This window comes from Monodelphis domestica, chromosome 2 (assembly GCF_027887165.1).
Source record: "Monodelphis domestica isolate mMonDom1 chromosome 2, mMonDom1.pri, whole genome shotgun sequence".
Classification (NCBI taxonomy): domain Eukaryota; kingdom Metazoa; phylum Chordata; class Mammalia; order Didelphimorphia; family Didelphidae; genus Monodelphis; species Monodelphis domestica.
In genome coordinates, this window is record NC_077228.1 from 173088927 (window position 1) to 173108692 (window position 19766).

The 19766-nt window shown below is 50.6% G+C and overlaps 1 protein-coding gene across 18 annotated transcripts; it reads left to right on the top strand.

The window, feature by feature from the left end:
* Window positions 1-600: 600 nt before the first annotated feature.
* Window positions 601-17729, top strand: DENND4B (DENN domain containing 4B). Of its 18 annotated transcripts, none has more exons than XR_008916303.1 (29): window positions 1988-2100; window positions 2852-3191; window positions 3574-3826; window positions 4719-4788; window positions 5093-5262; window positions 5355-5599; window positions 5864-5930; window positions 6028-6086; window positions 6312-6456; window positions 6872-7047; window positions 7281-7381; window positions 7694-7909; window positions 8985-9130; window positions 9351-9490; window positions 9608-9734; window positions 10163-10369; window positions 10748-10876; window positions 11256-11415; window positions 11681-11848; window positions 12099-12487; window positions 12763-12885; window positions 13084-13253; window positions 13338-13479; window positions 13695-13931; window positions 14137-14254; window positions 14381-14546; window positions 14876-14940; window positions 15214-15432; window positions 16733-17729. XR_008916303.1 is itself a non-coding variant. In XM_056816390.1 (29 exons), exons 1-28 carry the CDS (start codon window positions 2091-2093, stop codon window positions 15357-15359), a joined length of 4485 nt encoding a protein of 1494 aa, XP_056672368.1. In that variant the 5' UTR covers window positions 1989-2090; the 3' UTR covers window positions 15360-15406; window positions 16733-17729. The 18 variants fall into 18 exon arrangements, 16 of the variants coding, with proteins under 16 accessions (XP_056672370.1, XP_056672375.1, XP_056672376.1 ...); XM_056816390.1 differs by having other exon boundaries at window positions 1989-2100; window positions 15214-15406; XM_056816392.1 differs by lacking the exon at window positions 1988-2100 and adding an exon at window positions 601-1031 and having other exon boundaries at window positions 15214-17729.
* Window positions 17730-19766: the final 2037 nt, after the last annotated feature.

A 19766-nucleotide genomic window follows, 5' to 3' on the forward strand; every position in this document is an offset into this window, starting at 1 on the left:
TCAAACCATGCCTCCCGCCGCCCCCCGCCCCGCCCCCCCCCCCCCCCCCGCATGCGGGCAGGCCACAGTATTTCCAAGGGGTTCGGGGAAGGGGAGAGGTAGTAATCCTAGCCTGATGGGAGGGAAGTGTGAGTTATCTGGAGGAGTTGGGCCTCCTTGCCAAGCTGAGTGACCGACCAACCCATTTTCCCCCTGTATCTTCCTAACCCTCTTGGCTGGCTATTCCTCAGCCCTCTTTTCAACAGATATGACTGCTGTTCCCACTGCAAACTTGGGGAGATAACTGTGTGCCCCCTCCAATCTCGGACTACCCCTCCTCTTCCTCTTTCCAAAGTTTTTGTCCTCTCCAGAAAAGGGAACTGAGAACTGCAGGCTGCACATTGAGAGTAGCAAGGATGGGTGTGCACCCCTGAGCCGAGAATGGGGGTGGGACTGGCGCCCCTAGATCTTCTAATCTAGGCTTCCAGGCTCTCTTCGGTTCCCTGGGGCGGGGGTTGGGCGGACGTGCTCCTGCAGAGGGCCCTCCTAGCCGCCAGGGGTCGGGCTTGGGACGGCTCGGCCGGGGGCGGAAGGCGACTTCGGGGTCAGCGCGTCTAGGGGGGCGCTGGTACGGTGGGGGGCGGGGGAGTCAGTCACTGGAGGGAGGGATAGGGAGCCGTGAGTGGAGACGCGGAGCTGGAGCCTGAGTCGGGGCCGGGCTCTGGCTGCAGGATCACGCGCACTGCCAGGGCCGCGTTCGCGGCGAGATAACGGAGGCGCGTAGCGGTCGCAGCGGGAGGGACGCCGGCTGCGGCTCTGTCTGGACGGCTGCCCCCACCTCACCGCCGCCTGCGCCCAGGGTTCGCTACAGGCCAGGGCCCCGCGCGCAGCCCTTCTCGAGAGACGGGAGAGGAGCCCGGCCAGGGCGTCGCGGGCGCGGGATGTCTGGGGCCGGGTAAACATCTCGCCGTCCTCTCCGGCCTCCCCCCTGCTCCCCGACGAGGGGGCGGGGGGAGGGGGGCCCGGACGCCCTTCGAGGAGCCCCGAGGCAGGTAGGTCGGGAGGGGGTCCGGGAGAGCGGAAAGGGCTCCCCCTCTTCGTTGCACATCTGGTTCCGGTTCCTCTCTCCTAGGGAAGCGAAAGTGAGGGAGGGATGGGAGGGAGCACGGCCCCCCACCCCACCCCCGGAGCTGCTTCTAGTCCCTGGTCACCCTTCGCTGATGTGTTCGTCACACTGTCGCAGACATCTGTTTCCTCCGAGCCTTCCCCAAAGTCAGGGACCCCTGCCCTTTTAGTTGCAGCTTTTTTTTCTTTCCCACTACTCTGTTTCTGGGATGGGGGTGAAGGCACTTGGGGAAAGGGGGAGAGAAAGTACCACCTGGACTCCTCCGGGGAGGGAACCCTAGAAGATGCCTCCCTCAGGAAGGGGGAGGGACGGGGGGGGGTGTTAGTCCTCGAGGGAAGAGATAACAAGAACTGGGATCTCATAAGGAGATGGTACCCAAACCCATCACTGGGGTCCCAAAAGAGGTCAGTGCCTGCTGGGCAGGGAGAAGGCTGAGGGAGCCAAGCCATGCCAGGTGTGAAGCCGAGTCGCTAAATTAGGAACCTGACGCTGGCTGCTGGGGCTTCACCTCCTAGGATCTGGCTTGGAGCTAAATTTAGCTTGGGGGGTGGGGTGGGGTAGAGGAGCCTAGGGGCCAGGTTATGTGAATGAACAGTCAGGCCCTTTTGGTTTCTCCTACTTCTTTGAAGTAGGGGTAGAGACAGATTTCTAGGGGAAGAAATACCGAGATCATTAGGGGTCAACACTTTTGGAGCCATTTTCTGTTACTTCAACTCAGTTATAAGATCCCTCCTGCTGGGGATAACACGTTGCTGGTGCCTTCTGCAGCACTCCCCCTCCCCCATACATTGACTTCCGTCTGGCCTAGCTACAGCTTCCCCTTGGCTGTTTCAGGAAGTCACCTCCCTTCCCCTATGATGCATCCCCCCCCCCTTTTCCTTAGCCTGCCTTTACCGACATACTCCTTCGGAGCTGCCATTTCCCCAAGCCTCTCTAGGACTCCCCTCCTCCCCTCCAGGAATCCCCCTTCCCTTGGTGCTGGGCTATGGAAGCAGGTGAGAAGGAGACAAGTGAGGGACCCAGCTTGGGTGGGCCTGCTTCCACTCATGGGCTTGGGCAGCAGAGGAAAAGGCAGAGCCTCTCTCTCCTTTCAAGTCTGAGTGGCCCCTGCAGATCTGAAAGTGTGTGTATATGGAGGGGAGTGCTAAAAGAAGAGCTTGGGTGGGTTAGATGTACATGTGGAATTACTATGGGTCTTTCAGTAGGATGGAATAGTCATCATGATTTTGTAGCCCTGGTTCTTATGGGAAATCAAAAGGGGAGTGGGCCCTCGAACATTAGGACTAGATTATTTCCATGATAGCACAGCAAAGGTACCAATGAGGCTTGTAAATCCTTCAGGAAGTCTGTGAAGTTAGCATGATGTCACAGCTAACCTGTGTGAGATCAATACTAGGGAACAAGCATTACTGTTAACTGTGGTGGGAAGGTCCTTGAAGAAAGTACAAAATTACTTTAATACGGGGATGTCCTAGCCAGAGTTGGGGTGGGGAGAGAATCGGGGATAGCAAAGGGAGCGATGATGTCACCATGATGGTACTGGAGGGACCTTTTCCCCTTTAAGGAGACTAGGTGGGCTCTGAGGTCATGGTGATGTCATAAGTGGGAGAGTTCAGGATTGGCCAATCTCCTACTGTGCTTCTGAGTGAGTATGGTAGGGGGAGAAGGATGAGGGTCATTTAGTTGCCATAACGACTTTGCCTTCTTCCTCCCATCTTACACTCTTCCTTACTTTGTCTCTTCCAGATGCAGTAAGTGAAGGGGGGGCCATGGCAGAGGAGAGGCCCCCCCGGCTTGTGGATTACTTTGTGGTGGCTGGGCTGGCAGGGAGTGGAGGGACAGTCCCTGAGGAAACTGGGGGCCCTGAGCCAGGGGGGCCTCTGCGCCCACCCCGTCCGGCAGAGCCCATCACAGATGTGGCCATCATTGCCCGGGCTCTGGGAGAAGAGGTGCCCCAAGGCTACACTTGTATTCAAGCCTCAGCTGGTGGGCATCCACTGGAGCTCAGTGCTGGACTTCTGGGTGGCTCCCAGCCTACCATCTGTTATCGCAGAGGACGAGACAAGCCTCCCCTTGTTGAGTTAGGGTGAGTGACCACCCTAGCCATTGGTGCCTGTTCAGGGGCCTAGGAAGAGGGAAAGTTGGAAGGTTGAGAATAGGGCATGAATCTCAATAAAATGACAGAGAAAGGTGGGGAGTGCAGTTTGTGGGGCTGGGGGGGAGGGCAAAGGAGGGAAGGAATGGATATGAAAGGGCTGAATGAAGAAGCAAGGTGGATAGCAGAAGCAAATGGCGTAGAAGGGAAAGCAAGTTAGGAAGGGCAGACAAAGTCTCTGTAGTGATGGTAATAGCTAGGTAAAAGGGGTAATGACAAGTTTGATGGGTTAAGGGTATTGAAAGTATGGCAAGATTGTGGTATCTCTTCCCTTTTTATGTGCTAGTGATATTCTTTCTACTTCACTCACCAGGGTATTATATGAGGGGAAGGAACATCCTAAACCAGGTTTCCAGGTGCTGGAGACAACGCCCTATAGCCACTCTGCCAACCTGGCTCCTCCAGGCCCTGGGCATCCCCGCACCTACCTCACTTACCGACGGGCGGCTGAAGGGGCAGGACTGCATGCCCTGGGTATCACTGATCTCTGTCTGATCTTGCCCAGCAAAGGCGAGGGAACTCCCCACACGTACTGCCGCCTGCCTCGAAATCTCAATCCTGGCATGGTGAGCAGGGAGGGTAGAAGCAACAGATGGGGTAGGGTGGTGGATCTTTTTTTTTTTTTTAAATATATTTTATTTGATCATTTCCAAGCATTATTCGTTAAAGACATAGATCATTTTCTTTTCCTCCCCCCCACCCCCCATAGCCGACGCGTAAGTCCACTGGGCATTAGATGTTTTCTTGATTTGAACCCATTGCTTTGTTGATAGTATTTGCATTAGAGTGTTCATTTAAAGTCTATCCTCTGTCATGTCCCCTCAACCTCTGTATTCAGGCAGTTGCTTTTTCTCGGTGTTTCCACTCCCATAGTTTGCTTATGAATGGTGTTTTTTTCTCCTGGGTCCCTGAAAGTTGTTCAGGGACATTACACCGCCCCTAATGGAGAAGTCCATTACGTTCGATTATACCACAGTGTATTAGTCTCTGTGTACAATGTTCTCCTGGTTCTGCTCCTCTCGCTCTGCATCACTTCCTGGAGGTTGTTCCAGTCTCCATGGAACTTCTCCACTTTATTATTCCTTTGAGCACAATAGTATTCCATCACCAACATATACCACAGTTTGTTCAGCCATTCCCCAATTGATGGGCATCCCCTCGTTTTCCAGTTTTGGGCCACCACAAAGAGCGCAGCTATGAATATTTTTGTACAAGTCTTTGTGTCCATTATCTCTTTGGGGTACAGATAGGGTGGTGGATCTTGTCTATAATAGACCAAGACAAAGGAGGATTCATGGAGAGGTTAAGAGGAATCTTGTTTCCAGGGTCAGGGAATAAATGTTGAGAGCAAGTACCTGGGACTTAGGAGTAATGAGAACCAGAGAAATTCATAGGAGATCTGGAGTAGGGTACCAACTCCCTTTGTATCTGAACTGTCTCTTGTTTTATCTTGTTCAGTGGGGCCCAGATGTCTACCTGTGCTACAAGGTGGGCCTGGCAAAGGCTAATACACTGGTCTATGAGGCAGGTTGGTGATTGGCCCTATGTTCCCTTCTTTCCCACTCTTTACTTTAAAAATTTTCCCTATGTTGATGGTGCCCATTCCCTTCCCTGAAAACCAGAAGATTAAGATACTTTAAAATATATTGCTTAAACCTTTATTATTAGTAGTATTTTTCCTGTGTGCCTCCCCATATTTCCTGGGCTTTGAGTGTCTTCGTTCTCCACTGTACCTTGTAATGCTCATGTGCCTCTCCGAGGGGTATCCCCTGTGTACTCTTTTCTGGAGTCTGACAGAAGCTCCTTCTTCTTATGCTGTGCCTGGTACCCAGAACTGCTAGGCCGGTACCCAGAGCAGGACAATGAGGCATTTCCGCTGCCTGAGTCTGTGCCTGTCTTCTGCCTGCCTATGGGAGCCACCATTGAGTGTTGGCCTGCCCAAACCAAATACCCGGTGCCCGTCTTCTCCACTTTCGTGCTCACAGGGGCTGCTGGTGATAAGGTAGGACAAGAATGAGGGGAAGGAGGAGGAGAGAAGTGTTCTGGGGAGGGGGTGACAAGTGAAGCTGGTCTGACCCTCTGCCCTCCCTGAAGGTGTATGGGGCAGCCCTGCAATTCTATGAGGCATTCCCAAGAGCTCGTCTTTCGGAGCGTCAGGCGAGGGCACTGGGGCTGATGAGCGCAGTAGATCGGGGCCGAGCACTAGGTGGCCGGGCTGTGCGCAGCCGCCGGGCTGTAGCTGTGCTGTCCCGATGGCCTGCCTTCTCTGCTTTCCATGCCTTTCTCACGTTCCTTTACCGATACTCTGTCTCTGGGCCCCACCGATTGCCCTTGGAAGCGTGAGTGCTGGCCCTCCTGGGGAGAGGGGTCAGGAGAGAAAGATGGGGGAGGTGTTGGAAAATAAAGGGGGTTATTAAGCATGGGAGGAATGTAGGGGGTGAGGGGGTATGATGGAAGTGGAAACCTATGGGGAGTTGAAGGTGAAAAGAAATGTGAAGGAGCTGATAACCTAACGGGAAATGGGTAGAGGGACTAGAGATTGGGGTGCATATTAGGGAGATCTGCTTCCTGACCTGCTATCTTCTCCCCTCCACCTTTCCCAGGCACATCTCCCACTTCATGCATAATGTTCCCTTCCCCTCCCCTCAGAGACCCCGTATCCTGGTACAGGTGAGAACTGGGGCCTGGCCTGGGGCAGTTCAACAGGGCTTTAACAGTTGCAGAGCTTTCCCCTTTCCACTAATGGCTCTGTCTTCTGTACCTCCAGATGTCCCCCTATGACAACCTCCTCCTCTGTCAGCCTGTCTCATCTCCCCTGCCTCTGAGGTATGTGTCTCTGAATGAGTGGAGAGTGGGCACCGGGATTTAAGTTGGGCGCTACCCACTGGCAGGTGGACAAGATTGCCTCAGTCTACTGCTGTCCATCTTTCCAGGGATTAGGCTATCACCTTGGGGTCTAGATTGGCATCTCTTTCTTGAAGATTGTCCAGACATTTGAGGGGATCTCCCTTGGTGATTTGCTGGGTTTGGGTGTGGGGTGTTGCCTTGCAGTGGTGCCAGCTTCTTGCAGCTGCTACAGAGCCTGGGGCCTGAGCTGGCAGTAACTCTGCTGATTGCTGTCCTCACCGAGCATAAGCTTCTGGTTCACTCTCTTCGACCTGACTTACTCACTAGTGTCTGTGAGGCCCTGGTCTCTGTGAGTCCCTTATCCTTGCTTACCTTGATCTCCAGAATTTCCTTTTAAACATGTCCTAGGACACCTCCCCTAGGATGATGTTATCTTGGATATTCATTCTGAGCTAAAACCTTCTCTTAGGCCATTGGGTCCCTCTTGGGATTCTCTTTTGATCTCTACTTGCCCCTTCCCAAGATTTGACCCAGAGACCACTATATGTTCTCCTTCAGTGCCATCTCCTAGGCAGATTCCTTGCCGGGGCCCTTCCCTCTTCCTTTGTTCAGTCTTTAAGATTTCTAGACTGGGGCCCTGCTTCTATAGTCCTGTTCCTCTTTCTCCTCAGTTCTTCAACCCTCTTGGCCCTTCCCCTTATTTGCCATTCTCCTTCCCTGGACCCCAGGGTTTACCCCCTCTCGCCTCCTACCCCCTGCCCCAGATGATCTTCCCACTGCACTGGCAGTGCCCCTACATCCCTCTCTGCCCACTGGTGCTGGCAGATGTGCTGAGTGCCCCTGTACCCTTCATCGTGGGCATCCACTCCAGCTACTTTGACCTGCATGACCCACCTGCTGATGTCATCTGCGTTGACCTTGACACCAACACGCTCTTCCAGTAAGAAGGATGGTGGCTGTGACTTGAGGGTGGTGGGGCTGGTGAGATGGGAAGGTGCAAGCATAGTCAGGGTGGGCTCAGGGGAGCTGACACAAGGGTAGGCATAAGGTAGTAGGGCAAGCAAGGGCTCTGACCCCTTTCCAGAAAAGCAGTGTCAGCCACAGAGTTGGGGGCATTTTAGGAATAGGAAAGAAGACTGCAGAGTACATTCCCCTCTGCCACGTGCCTCACAGGACAGAAGAGAAGAAGTTGCTCCTGCCTAGGACCCTTCCCCGCCGGCCATATAAAGTGCTGCTGAACACACTGACTGCCCTTCACCAGCAACTGGATCAGAGTGAGTATTACTGGGGCCTTGTGGCTTGTTGGGGGCAGGGGTGTTTGTGTCATGATTATGACTTAACATTTAAAGGAATTGTGGAGGCCTTGGAAATTATATGGGAGATTTAGGGAATCTAGAAATGATCATAGATGAAGTAAGTGGACTTAAAACTTATTTTAATGTCGCTGGGGTGGTTGAAAATGACATTTGGGCAGTTTTCTATCCTGCACTCAGAGAGGAAGAGAGTTAGCAGCATGTACTTGGAAGGTGGGAAGTAGGACAGATATATCTCAACTACCCTGACTTCAGTGCCCTGCCACCCCCCAGCATACACAAGACCTGAGGAGGAGGCATCTTTGGAGTTTCTGCTGACTGACTATGAAGCAGTGTGTGGGAGGCGAGCACGGCTAGAGCGGGAAGTCCAAGGTGCCTTCCTTCGATTTATGGCCTGTCTGCTGAAGGGCTATCGAGCCTTCCTCCGGCCACTCACTCAGGCACCCTCGGAGAGTGCTCGTGATGTTGAAAACCTCTTCTTCCTGCAGGGTAAGAGTCTGGTAGAGCCACCCACAGAGCTAGCCCTGGGAGGGTGGTGTTGGGTGAGGTGTGATGTGGTATGCTCAGAGACTGAAGAGTGGGCAGTAAGAGTCAAGTAGGGGCTTGCTGGCAGAGCCAGGGAGAATTTTGACACAGAGGGGGAGTGGGAGAACAAAAAGGTCATCCACACTATCTTTAGGGAGCTCCCAGTTTGATGGGGGAGACAGAACAACTAAGAGTCAGAAGTAAATGTAATGATCCCTTTGGACAGAGCTCTGACCATCTGTTCTAGGGAGATGAGGAGGGATTGGGGGAGCAGAGCTGGATGCCAGAGAAATCATTTTGAGGAGAGCCTGCCAGGGAAATGATGGATTCCTATCGTGTCTGCTGGAGACAATGTGGCAGTGATTGTTTGTATTTGCATATCTATAGAAAATACTTTCATAAAGCTCATTTGAACTTCACAACAATTCTATGAAATAGATGGTATGATTGATTATCTCCATTTTATAGCTTTGTCTCACAGCTCATAAGTGTTTGAGGCAGGTTTTGAACCCAGGTCTTTGTGAAAAGAGTGCTGGATTTGGCATCAATGGGTGATAGTTTTGAACTTTAGGACCAACACAGGAGTCATATGACAGTAGTTCTCTTAATCTGAGTCTCAGGCTCTTTTACCTACAAAAGAGATATCCTAAAATCTAGGTGCTTCTTTTAGGAGACTTTGAGGGTTAGACTAGATCACCTATGTGAAGGGCTTTGGAAACCTTGAAGGACAACAGATAAGTCCATTGTCATTTAATCAGTAAAGTGTTTATTGCCATTAAAGCCTATTCTGTGCCAGAGGCTGCAGTAGGAGCTGGTGGGGAGAGGAAATGAGAGGATAGGAGGGAAGACAGATTATGGGGCTCTATGAAACAGACACATATGGGGTTGGGCACTGGAGCCAGGTCTCAGAGTACTATCTGATTGTGCTGTTATTGGTCCCTGGTAGGCATTAGCTGGATAGGGCCAGTGCCCTGTGGAAAGAGTTCCCACAAGTGTGGGCATCATTGGGGTACTGCATCACCCTCCTTCCTACCTCTAGGCTTTCTAAAGTCCCGAGAACGTTCCAGCCACAAGTTCTACGCCCAGCTGCTACACACACAAATGTTCTCACAGTTCATCGAGGAGTGCTCCTTTGGCTCTTCCCGCCATGCTGCCTTGGAGTTCTTTGACTCCTGTGTTGACAAGGTACCTCGTATGACCTCATCTTGGGGTTCCTTCTTAGGCTTCTGTACCTCTTTGTTCACCCAACTGTGCAGTTTTCCTTGTCTCAACCTGTGGCTGTTTCTGTTTTCCTCAGGTGTAACTGTTTCTCTAACCTGCTTCCCTCATGTGCCCCCTGTCCCCTCCATCTTTGTGCCCCCCTTAAGCAAACCTTGTGCCCATCTCCATATTAATTCCCCTTCAGGTTCACCCGGAACAGGAGAAGCCAGAGCCTGTGCCTTTGGTGGAGCTAGAGGAGCCATCAGGGAGTGAGCTCACAGTTTTTATCACCCCTCCTGAGGAACCCATAGTGACTGAGGGTAGCGAGTCTACTCCTCTCTACTGGTGAGGACCTTTTCTTCCTCTCTGGTCCCTATCCCTACTCCTTTAAATCCCCCTGCAAGCTTCCTTGGTCCCCAATGACTGTTCCCCACTGAAAGTGCTGTTCTGTGACTTCTCCAGTTATGATGGGTTCCCTGAGCTTCGGGCTGAACTGTTTGAGTCCCCCCAGGAACAGCCTGGACCCTCTCTTGCACCAGGCCCTTCTCGAAGTGCGCCCAGTAGCCCTGCTCCCCGACGTACCAAACAGGTAATCAGGAGGGGTTAACCTCAGGGAGCTATCACAAATTCCAGGAACTATATTCACTCTTTCTGATCCCTGGGTCAGATGATTCCTTATCTGTACTTACTTGTTTGAGCATCAGTGGCCCTGGGGTGAGGCAGGGTTGTACCCACCTCCCTGAGCACTATATTTTCCTTTGGAAATCTAGTTACTGTCCCTTCTTCCTGGGCATCCAGGAGATATCTTTCAAGTATTCCTAGTCTGCAGGAATTTCTTTCTGTCTGATCTTGCATCATGCACTTATCCTGCCCAGGAATTCTTAAGCAGAACATTAAAAATATGGACACTGTGTCCTCCTGTCCAGGGTATCATCCTGCATTCCGAAGTACCTGCCTGAGGTCTGCCTTCCTTGGCATCCTGTTATTGACTCTTTTTTCATCCTGGTGCCCTGGCAGGAGATGAAGGTTGCACAGCGGGTAGCCCAGAAGTCAGCAGCAGTGCCTGAGCTTTGGGCACGATGCCTGCTGGGACACTGTTATGGGCTGTGGTTCCTGTGTTTACCTGCCTATGTTCGGTCTTCCTCTTCTCGAGTCCGGGCACTACATACCGCCTACCAGGTCCTTCGACAGATGGAAAGCCGAAAGGTGGTGCTGCCTGATGAGGTGGGTATCAGAAGAGGGTTTTCAGAAGAGGATTATCAGGCAGAGGGGGAAATGATAGGGAAGGGAGATGGAGAGGAGTCAGAGTGACAATAGGATTTGGGGGGGCCTGTAAGTGATAGTAGTGAGTGGAAGAAATGGGGGGGAACATGAGGGAGAAGGAAGATGAAGTGATAGATATTACAGATTTAGGAACAAAAAAAAGGATGACCCTGGTGAGGGGTACACAGTTTACTAAGGCTAAGAAAATCTTGGTCTGGGTCAGAGTGAAGGGAGAGGGAGATCGAATAGATTGAAATGAATGCCTATGAGACCCAAGGCCTGATGGGCAGAGGCAGGCCTTCATCATCATCATCTCTCACCCTATCCATCTGCCTACAGGTGTGTTACCGTGTGCTGATGCAGCTTTGCTCCCACTATGGAGAGCCTGTGCTGTCTGTACGGGTCATGCTGGACATGAGGAGAGCCGGCATTGTGCCCAACACTATCACCTATGGTTACTACAACAAGGTGCCTACTGCTGGGAATGGGCTGGGGGTGGGATAGACAGGCTGGGGAAGTCCATGAGAAGCTCCCTTGTCCCCAAATCACATTTCTCCTCTGAGGCTTTCTTCTAAGCCTATGGCTTCTTCCTCTCCCATCCCTTATGGGCTTTTCTCAGGAGGAGCTGGCTAGCTATTTCTTCTTGACCCTGCTCATAGCTATGCCCCACTTTGGACAACTACATCCTAAAATGGAGTATTTATGGGTTACTCAGAGACACGGGGTAGAGAAGGATTTTGAATCCTAGAAGCCAGTGGGGATGTTCCACATAGACTGGCATGGTATGTACTTAGAAAGCAGAGGAGAGAGGGATCTGTGTTGGCATAATAGGTGCTTTGTCTGGCAGGCTGTACTGGAAAGCAAGTGGCCATCGGGCACCACAGGTGGCCGCCTCCGTTGGGCCAAGCTCCGGAATGTGGTCCTGGGAGCTGCTCAGTTCCGTCAGCCCCTTCGGGAGCGGAGGCAGCAGGAACAGGCATTGAGGGGGGCAAGAAGTTCCCAGCCAGGTGGGTAGGGGGGACAGTAGCATGGAGGGAGGCCGAAGGGACTGGGTAGGTCAAGGCTGGGAAATTGTATTTGGGCAAGAGTCCAGGGAAGGATAGAAGTACTTGGGCTCATTTGAGGGTTGGAAAGCATATTGCTTAACAGGCACAATAATGAAGACATGCTTTCCCCACTTTAGGTCTGTGTGTTAGCAGTGGTTGGGGGAGGGAGGCAGGGGTCTTCATCTCTCATCCTCAGACACTGTACCTACCTGAAGCTCTTTTGCAGAGCCCCGCCTGGAGCGGCCCTCCCCGACCCGTCCCCTTCATCGCCAGACCACCTGGGCAGGGCGAAGCTTTCGGGACCCAGCCTCTCCCACTGGGCGGCTGGTGAAGAGTGGTAGTCTGGGTAGTGCCCGAGGGGCACAACCCACTGTGGAGGCTGGTGTGGCACACAGTGAGTGCCAACATGTCCTCCTTACCTCACTTTCCTGATATCCCTGCCTCAGGAGAAAATAGGACCTTATGGGAATGGGAGGGTTAGAATTTTTACTAGAATATAGGGGCTTGGCATTATGTGTGTCCATGTGCCCAAGATTGTGTCTGTTTGATGGCAAGGACAACTTGGGGAGGGAGGATTACTCCCTTAGTAGTTTGGATGCTTCGCGGATGAGCATCATGCTCCCTGACCCTTCTCTTTCCCTTAGTGATAGAGGCCCTGGGTGTCCTAGAGCCCCAGGGGTCCCCTTTGTCCTGGCATGATGGCAGCCTCTCTGATGTAAGCCTGGCAAGTGAAGATCCAGCACCTGGAGGCAGCCCTGGGGGAACAGGAATGGCTCTGAGTGCCCATTCAGCTGAGGCCCTAGATGGGCTGGGTGGGCAGGCACCCAAGACTGGCAAGCGGCAGGATGCAGTGGGTACTCCCCGGCGGGGAATAGGTGCCCGTCTACAGCAGCTGCTCACCCCCTCCCGCCGCAGCCCTGCCTCTCGTGCCCCTCCACCTGAGCTGCCCTCAGACATACCCCTCCCAGCCCGCCGAAGTCCTATGGATAGCCTCCTGCGACCCCGGGAACGTCCAGGATCCACTGCCTCTGAGGTATCTAAGCTTGGGAAGGATCTGGGGGAGTTACAGCGGGAGACACCTGTCAGCTGTACTGGTATAGGGGCAACTTGCTGTCCCTTCAGGTTTGGGAGACAGATAACATTTCCAGTAGTGTCTGACAGTGGGTGCCCTGAATGGAAGAAGGCCTGCTGGATGTTCATGGCCTTTATGGGGTGGGTAGATTGAGTGCTTAACGTGGGGTGACCATCTGAAGGACTTGGAGTTGGAACCAAGCAGCCTTCCTGCCAACTCTCTGGTTTCCCATGTAGAGTTCAACGTCTCTCGGTAGTGAGTGGGATCTCTCTGAGAATTCCCTCAGCAGCCTCAGCATTCAGCGTTCCTCGGAGCGCCTTAGTGACACCCCTGGTCTCTCCCAGCCTCCCCCTGTCGAGGTAAGTCCTCTTCTCTTCTCCACATGCAACACTGCAGGCTTGGGAAATGGGAAGAATGGGAGCTCTGGGGGGTCTAGGGAAGAAGTTGGGTTGGAGAAAGGCAGGAATTTTAAGACGTTGGGGGTGCTGGGAGCTGGAGGTGTTGATGGCGGTGCCCATCGATGCTCCTTAAGCTATCACCTCTCGTGTCCCCTACAGATTCTTCTGTCTAGCTGTTCTCTGTGTAGAGCCTGTGACTCCCTAGTGTATGATGAGGAGATCATGGCAGGCTGGGCACCTGATGACTCCAACCTCAATACCACCTGCCCCTTCTGCTCTCGTCCTTTTGTGCCCTTGCTTAGTGTCCAGACCCTTGACTCCAGGCCCCGGTACCTAAGGGTCCAGGAGGGTGGGGCAATGAGTTGGGAAAGAGCTCAGAGTTGGCTTCTGACTCCTTTCTTTTGTCTGCTCAGCAGTGACCTTCATGGTACACCCACCTCTACAGGTGCCAGTAATAGAGATGCTCCTCTCCCCGGGGGCCCTGGCCCTGTCCTTAGCGACCGACGGCTCTGTCTTGCCCTAGATGATTCCTCTGTTTGTAATGGAGACACTGAGGTAAGTGTTGGGTAAGGGATAAGCCAGTGGTGAGGGAGGACCTCCTGGGTGAGGGTTCCTTTCTGAGGAGTGCACAAGGTGAAGCTGTTACCAGCGTACCTAGTGGGGGAGAGGCAGGATGGCACTGTCTGAGAGAATGCCAGGGAGATGCAGAGCCCTAGGGATGAGGCACAGTGCTGACAACTCTTTTTTTCCTCCTTGGACCTGGTGGGCAGAGTGCTCCAAGGAAAGTGGAAGGTGGGGCATGGGCATACCTGAGTCCTCTGGTGCTACGCAAGGAGCTGGAGTCCCTGGTGGAAAATGAGGGCAGTGAGGTACTTGCCTTACCTGAACTGCCTGCTTCTCATCCCATTCTCTTCTGGAACCTGCTTTGGTACTTCCAGAGGCTTCGGCTGCCCAGCACCTTGCCTGGCCTCATTCTAGCTGCCTGTGACGGGCCTTCCTCCACCCAGGTCAGTGGCCCTAAATAGACCGGGATTCCGGTCTCTTTGCCCCTCTGTTTTATTGTCCCATACTCCTCGTCTTTCACATCCTCCTTCCTTCTTTGCCTCCCTATCGCTTCATCCCATACCCTCAAACTACTAGCTACTCCCCCACCTCCCATCCCTCTGCCCCCTGTCTTCCAGGCCCGGCTCTAACCCTCCCTCCAACCCCCAGGCCCCATCTCCTTGGCTGCCCTCAGATCCAGCTCTGGTGCAGGTACGGCTGCTGTGGGATGTTCTGACCCCTGACCCTGACAGCTGTCCTCCCCTCTACGTCATTTGGAGGTCTCACAGTGAGTTTGAGGCCTGAGCAGAGTGGGGGAGGGGTTGCTTAAGAGATGGGGTTCAGTAATGGTTGTGAGTCTTTCCCCTCCAGAAGGGTCTGTGATCACAGCATCCCATTTTCCTTCTCCCACTAGGTCAGATCCCTCATCGGGTGGCCTGGCCGAGCACAGCACCTGCACCTCTGAATCTTGCTCTGTTGGAGACTGTGCTGCTCCACGTGGGATTCAATGAAGTCCACAAGGCTGTGGGGCTTCTCCTGGACACACTAGGCTCCCCACCAGAGGGCCTGCACCTGCAGCGGTAACTCTGCTCTTCCCTTCAGGATAGCTGCATCCTGCCCATTGGGGACCTTCCCTGTCCCCTTCCTTCTTCAGAACTTTCTACTCGTCTTCTCCCCAAACTTCTCCCTCTCCAGAGAGTCTCCCGTAGAACCGTAAGCTATAGATCCAGAGTGGTGAAGAAGCCAAGGTCACACAAGTAGGAAGCTGCCGAGCTGAGGCTCAGGCCTGGGCTCCTCACCCCAAAGACAGCCTCCATCCTCACTACAGTCTTGTTCTTCGTAGTCGGGACCCCTCCTTCCCCACCCCCAACCACTCATTTTCATTCACTTTTTACGTTTCTACCCCCAGAAGCATCTACCGAGAGATTCTGTTCTTGACTCTGGCTGCCCTGGGCAAAGACCATGTGGATATAGGTGAGGGGAAAGAGAGAAGGTAGGCAGGGATGGGGAGCTGGACTTTGCTTGGTTGAAAACATTTTACATTTTTTATTCAAAGATGATTTATGTTCCCAATTACATGTAATTGGTTGAAATTTTCTGCACTGTGAAGGTACCTCAAAAGCCAGAATGTTGGGATGAGTCAAACCCTGGGTTCTGGACATACGAATGGGATATTTTAGGGATAGTATCGTCTTTACGGGTTATATTCCCTTCTTCACACCACCTTTCTCTCCTTTCCTCTTCCAGTGGCCTTTGACAAGAAATACAAGGCAGCCTTCAATAAGCTGGCGAGCAGTTTGGGCAAAGAGGAGTTGCGACGGCGGCGGGCACAGATGCCAACCCCAAAGGCCATCGATTGTCGCAAGTTTTTTGGGGCACCTTTGGAATGCTAGGGCCTTTGGGCCTCTTATCCCAGCCTAAAGGACAGAGGAATCTCTGGGTAACGTCTTTCCTCTGCTCCCCAAGGTTAGGGAGTGTGCCAGGCAGAATGCCCAGTCTGGGGGCCTTGCTTGGGGCAGGAGAGGTCACTGATACCAAAAGTCACAACTCCTCTTGTTTCTGACCCGCTTTTCTTGTGTTGATGTGGGAGGAGAGTTGGCACAACTCTGCCTCTCCACTGCCCTCCAGAAATCCAGGTGCCTCCATCCAAGGCACCCCTAGATTCATGCCTACCTGTCATTTTAGAAGTTTTTGTTTTAAAAAACACCTGGAAAGATACAGAACTTCTGAGCCTCTGCCTTGGTCCTGGGGGATGTTCTCACCTTTCCCCCAGGTCAGAGATGCTCCTCTTCCCACCTGGACCCACCCCCACCTTCCACCTCAATATTAATATTTTATTTTGTTATTTATTCTGGAGCCACAACAGTTGCCTCAATTTTGGGGTTCCTGTTAAGATTGGAAAGGTGAGGAACTGGAAGTCCTGGGCCCTGTAGTTGTTTCCTCCTCACCCCTTTTCTTTTGGAGAATGAGAACTCAGGGAGGCTGAAGCTTGGTTTCCCCACACACATTTGACATCCCTATTTTCTACCCTAGGAATTGGGGTATTTTTCCCTCCCCTCCCTTGCTCCCTCTTCCCCCACCCAGGGCTGCTTTACCCACCCAGGGCCCTGATCTGTGCAATAACGATTGTCTGAGGTTTTGTTGGATGTAAATACAGTAAAAGCTGCTTCTCTCTTTTCTTTGCTGTCTCCTCTTTCCTGTGTCCAGGGTGGGGAGGGTACGATTTTCCTCTGAGGCTCAGTCACCCAGTTGTACTCTGTTTAAAAAGGACCCCTGCCCATGTCTTCAGTTCTGGTGGGCTTTGATTCTTAGGTCTTTCTCTGCTAGAGGAAGCCTCTCCCCTTATTGGGAGCAAGAAGGGGAGTAAATATGACATTGCCCATGGTGGTGCCAGTCTGTGTGGCGCTTCCATCCTTCCCACACAATCGCCCCCTTGTCACCTCCCCTCCCACTTCTTGATTTACACAAAGGGTCCATTCTCTGGGCCCTTGAGCTCATCTCTATCCTTCTTTCCCTGTTCCCATATTCTGTCCCCTAAACTCCTCTGGGAACCTTCCCATGGATAATCCTTTCTCTGCTGGTGTTCCCTCTGCTACTTATACTTTAGGAACACTCCTCAACTCCTTTCCCTTCAGGAGCTGGGGTAACTGCTTCCACCATCACAGCAGTAAGCTGGAGGCAGTGTGTGGGGAGGGGAGCACGTGGACTTTTTTTTTAGAAAAAGCCGAAGATGTGACACATCTCTGTCATTTTCTGAATCCTTTAGGCTCAGATAGGAGGCCCGGCCCTGCTCCCTCCTTCTCCGGGTAATGAAATCTACACAGGAAACAGCCGCTAAGCCGAGCCACAAAAGCAGTTACAGAAGTGAATTAGCCAACAAAACAAAACATCTTTAGGGGGTAGTGGGCAGAAGTGTTAGGACATGATCACTCACAATAGCCTCCAACTGATGGGAGAGAGGAAGGAGGAATTTCTGGAGACCACAGAGGAAAAGAACTTAGAAATATTGGGATCCTGTAAGCAGGCTATCTGGACGTGTGTGTGTGTGTGTGTGTCTGTGTGTGTGTGTGTGTCTGTGTGTGTGTGTGTGTCTGTGTCTGTGTCTGTGTCTGTGTGTGTGTGTTCGTTCGTTCATGTTCTCCCAGGCTCCATGAGGCCAGGGTAGCTACTTCCTTGAATAAGCTTCCTCTAGAGACAAAACTCCCACTTCTCAGGGAAGTTGTTACTGTTTTTAAAAATTCTTTTAAATTGTGTACTTCCAACAAACATTTCAAGGTTCAAAGAACAAGAGTGTACAAACTACTTTTTTTTTTTTAAGAAATGTTACAGTGGAAACAAAATTGCTATATCTCTTTGTTTTCTGTGTATTTTAAACAATGTTTTCTTGATGCTTTTTCTTTTGTTAATCATTACCCATTAACTGGCCTCTCTTTTGTGTCCATTCCTCCCTTCTACTCTACCTTTCCCCTATTCAAACTACTCCCCCAGCCTGCCTCCCACATTCTGATCCTTTTTTCTTACAACTTTTAGCTCATTTTCTCATGGTTTTCCTATAGATAGGTAGGCAGCACAGTGAATAGAGCACTAGAACTGGAGTTAGTAAGACCTGAATTAAAATCTTGCTTCACTTGCTGTGCAACCGTAAGGCAAGACACTTAACCTCAGTTTCCTCATCTGTAAAAAGGGGATAACAATAGCACCTACCTCACAGGGTTGTTGTGGGGATCAAATAAACTAATGTGAAGTGCTTTGCAAACTTTAAAGCGCTATATAAGTGGTCGATAGTAGGAGTAATAGTGTCAATGTAATCACCAGAATATTGAATTTGGAAGTCAAAAGACCTGCACCTGAGATCTGGCTCTGCCATTTGACCTCGAACAAGTCTCATCTCCTGATCTGCAGTTTACTCCGCTTGCAAAATGGAAATAGATGTTTTACTACCTACCTTACCTTGTTGGGAGAATCAAATGAGGTAATACATCTAAAGTGCTTTTTAAGCCTTAAAGTTCTATGGAAATGCAAACTTTTATTTTTCAATTTAGCAAGTATTTCCCATGTCCCTGCTATGTAGCCAGCTCTGTGCTAGCTTCTAAGAGCAGTATGTATATATTTAAACTCTTACCTTCCATCTTAGAATCAACACTTTGTATTGGTTCCAAAGAGTAAGGGCATGGCAATGAGGGTGGGGAGTGGTGGGTTTAAGTGATTTGAATCACACAGCTAGGAAGTATCCACCTAGCAGCCCCCAAAAGAACTGTATTTAAAGAGAATCCTTGATTGAATGTGGGATCCCATCAATTTGGATGATTCCCTCAGTGATACAAATCCCAACTTTGTGCCCATAGTCCCTGTGCCTGTGCTGTGTCTTCCCATGAGTTCACCAGGGGGGATTTGCCGGACAGAATGATTATCTTGCTTTCTCCTGATGTTACAATACCAGTGGAATGCTGGTTGTCCACTTCTCATCACAGGCCTTTGGCATGGGATCAGCTCATCTTCTTTATCTTTTATCTTTTTTTATCTTTATCTTTTACTTTTATTTATATTATCTATTACACTTGTTCTTCAAAGTTCCTCATTAGTTCTATGTTGCAGTCTCTTCACTTCTGCCATGCAGCTTTCCATTGCTCTTCATGTGATATTAATTTTCAATTCTTTTAAAGACCTATTCCATGGTTTGCTTCCATATGACAATGCTGGTGGGATACTGAAACTAGGAAGATGGATGCTTCTTTCTAGGGAGAAGCCAGCCACCAATTAAAGGGTTATGATTGTAAGTTTTACTTCAAGGAATTTTCAATATTACTCATTTTCTTCTAGTTCCACTAATAATGCAATACTGATAACAAAGTCTTCTCTCCTCAACCTGAGGTCTCTGAATTTGCAGAAGCTAAGAAGTGTAACTAGGTATACCAAAAAATTTAGGAAACCTAGATATATTCACTCATGTCTACAACCCTAAGAGCAGCTTCCCTTTCTCAAACCATGAGACCTGCCCATCAGCAAGCATTTGGAAAGGGAATCAGTAATCACTGCACCAGCATGGTTTCATTAAACAGGTCATGCCAGATTAACCTCATTTCCCTATTTGACAAGGTAACTAGACAGGTAAGTCAGGGAAATGTCAGTAGACATAGTAACATTGATTTTCTTTTTTAAAATTATTATTTTGTCTCTCCCAATTATATGTAATTTTTTTAATAATTAAAAAAAACGTTGAGGTCTGAATTCCCTCCTTTCTATTCCTCTGTCCTCTTTGAGAAGGCAAAAACTTTTATTTCAGTTATACATGTGAGGTCATGCAAAGCTATTTCAAGGTTGGCCAATATTGGCTGTGTTGGCTATGGCAAAAGAAAAGTTGTTTTTTTAAAAGCTTCAATCTATACTCATAGTTTAGCAGTTTTCTCTGGAGGTGGACGGCATTTTACATCATGAGTCCTTCAGAATTGTCTTTTATCACTATCAATGAGAATAGCCAAGTCATTCACAGTTGATCATTGAAAAATATTGCTGTTATTGTATATTTTGTCCTGGTTCTGCTTATTTTGCATCAGTTTGTGAGTTCTATTTTTTTTGGAAAAACATCCTCTCATTTCTTATAGCATAATTGTATTTCATCAGAATCAGATACCAGAATTTACTCAGCCATTCCCCAGCTGATGGGCATCTCCTTGATTTCTAATTCTTTGCCATCACAAAAAGAGCTGCTATAAATATGGGATACAGACCTAGTAGGAGTATGACTGGATCAAAGGTTTTATAGCCCTTTGGGCACAATTCCAAATTGCTCTCTGGATTGG

Excerpts from the sequence above, each read along its gene's own strand:
- DENND4B (XM_056816389.1), top strand. Across the intron at positions 13,480-13,694 it reads TTTGTAATGGAGACACTGAG|AGTGCTCCAAGGAAAGTGGA; the intron begins GTAAGTGTTGGG and ends CCTGGTGGGCAG. Across the intron at positions 14,941-15,213 it reads CAAAGACCATGTGGATATAG|TGGCCTTTGACAAGAAATAC; the intron begins GTGAGGGGAAAG and ends TTCCTCTTCCAG.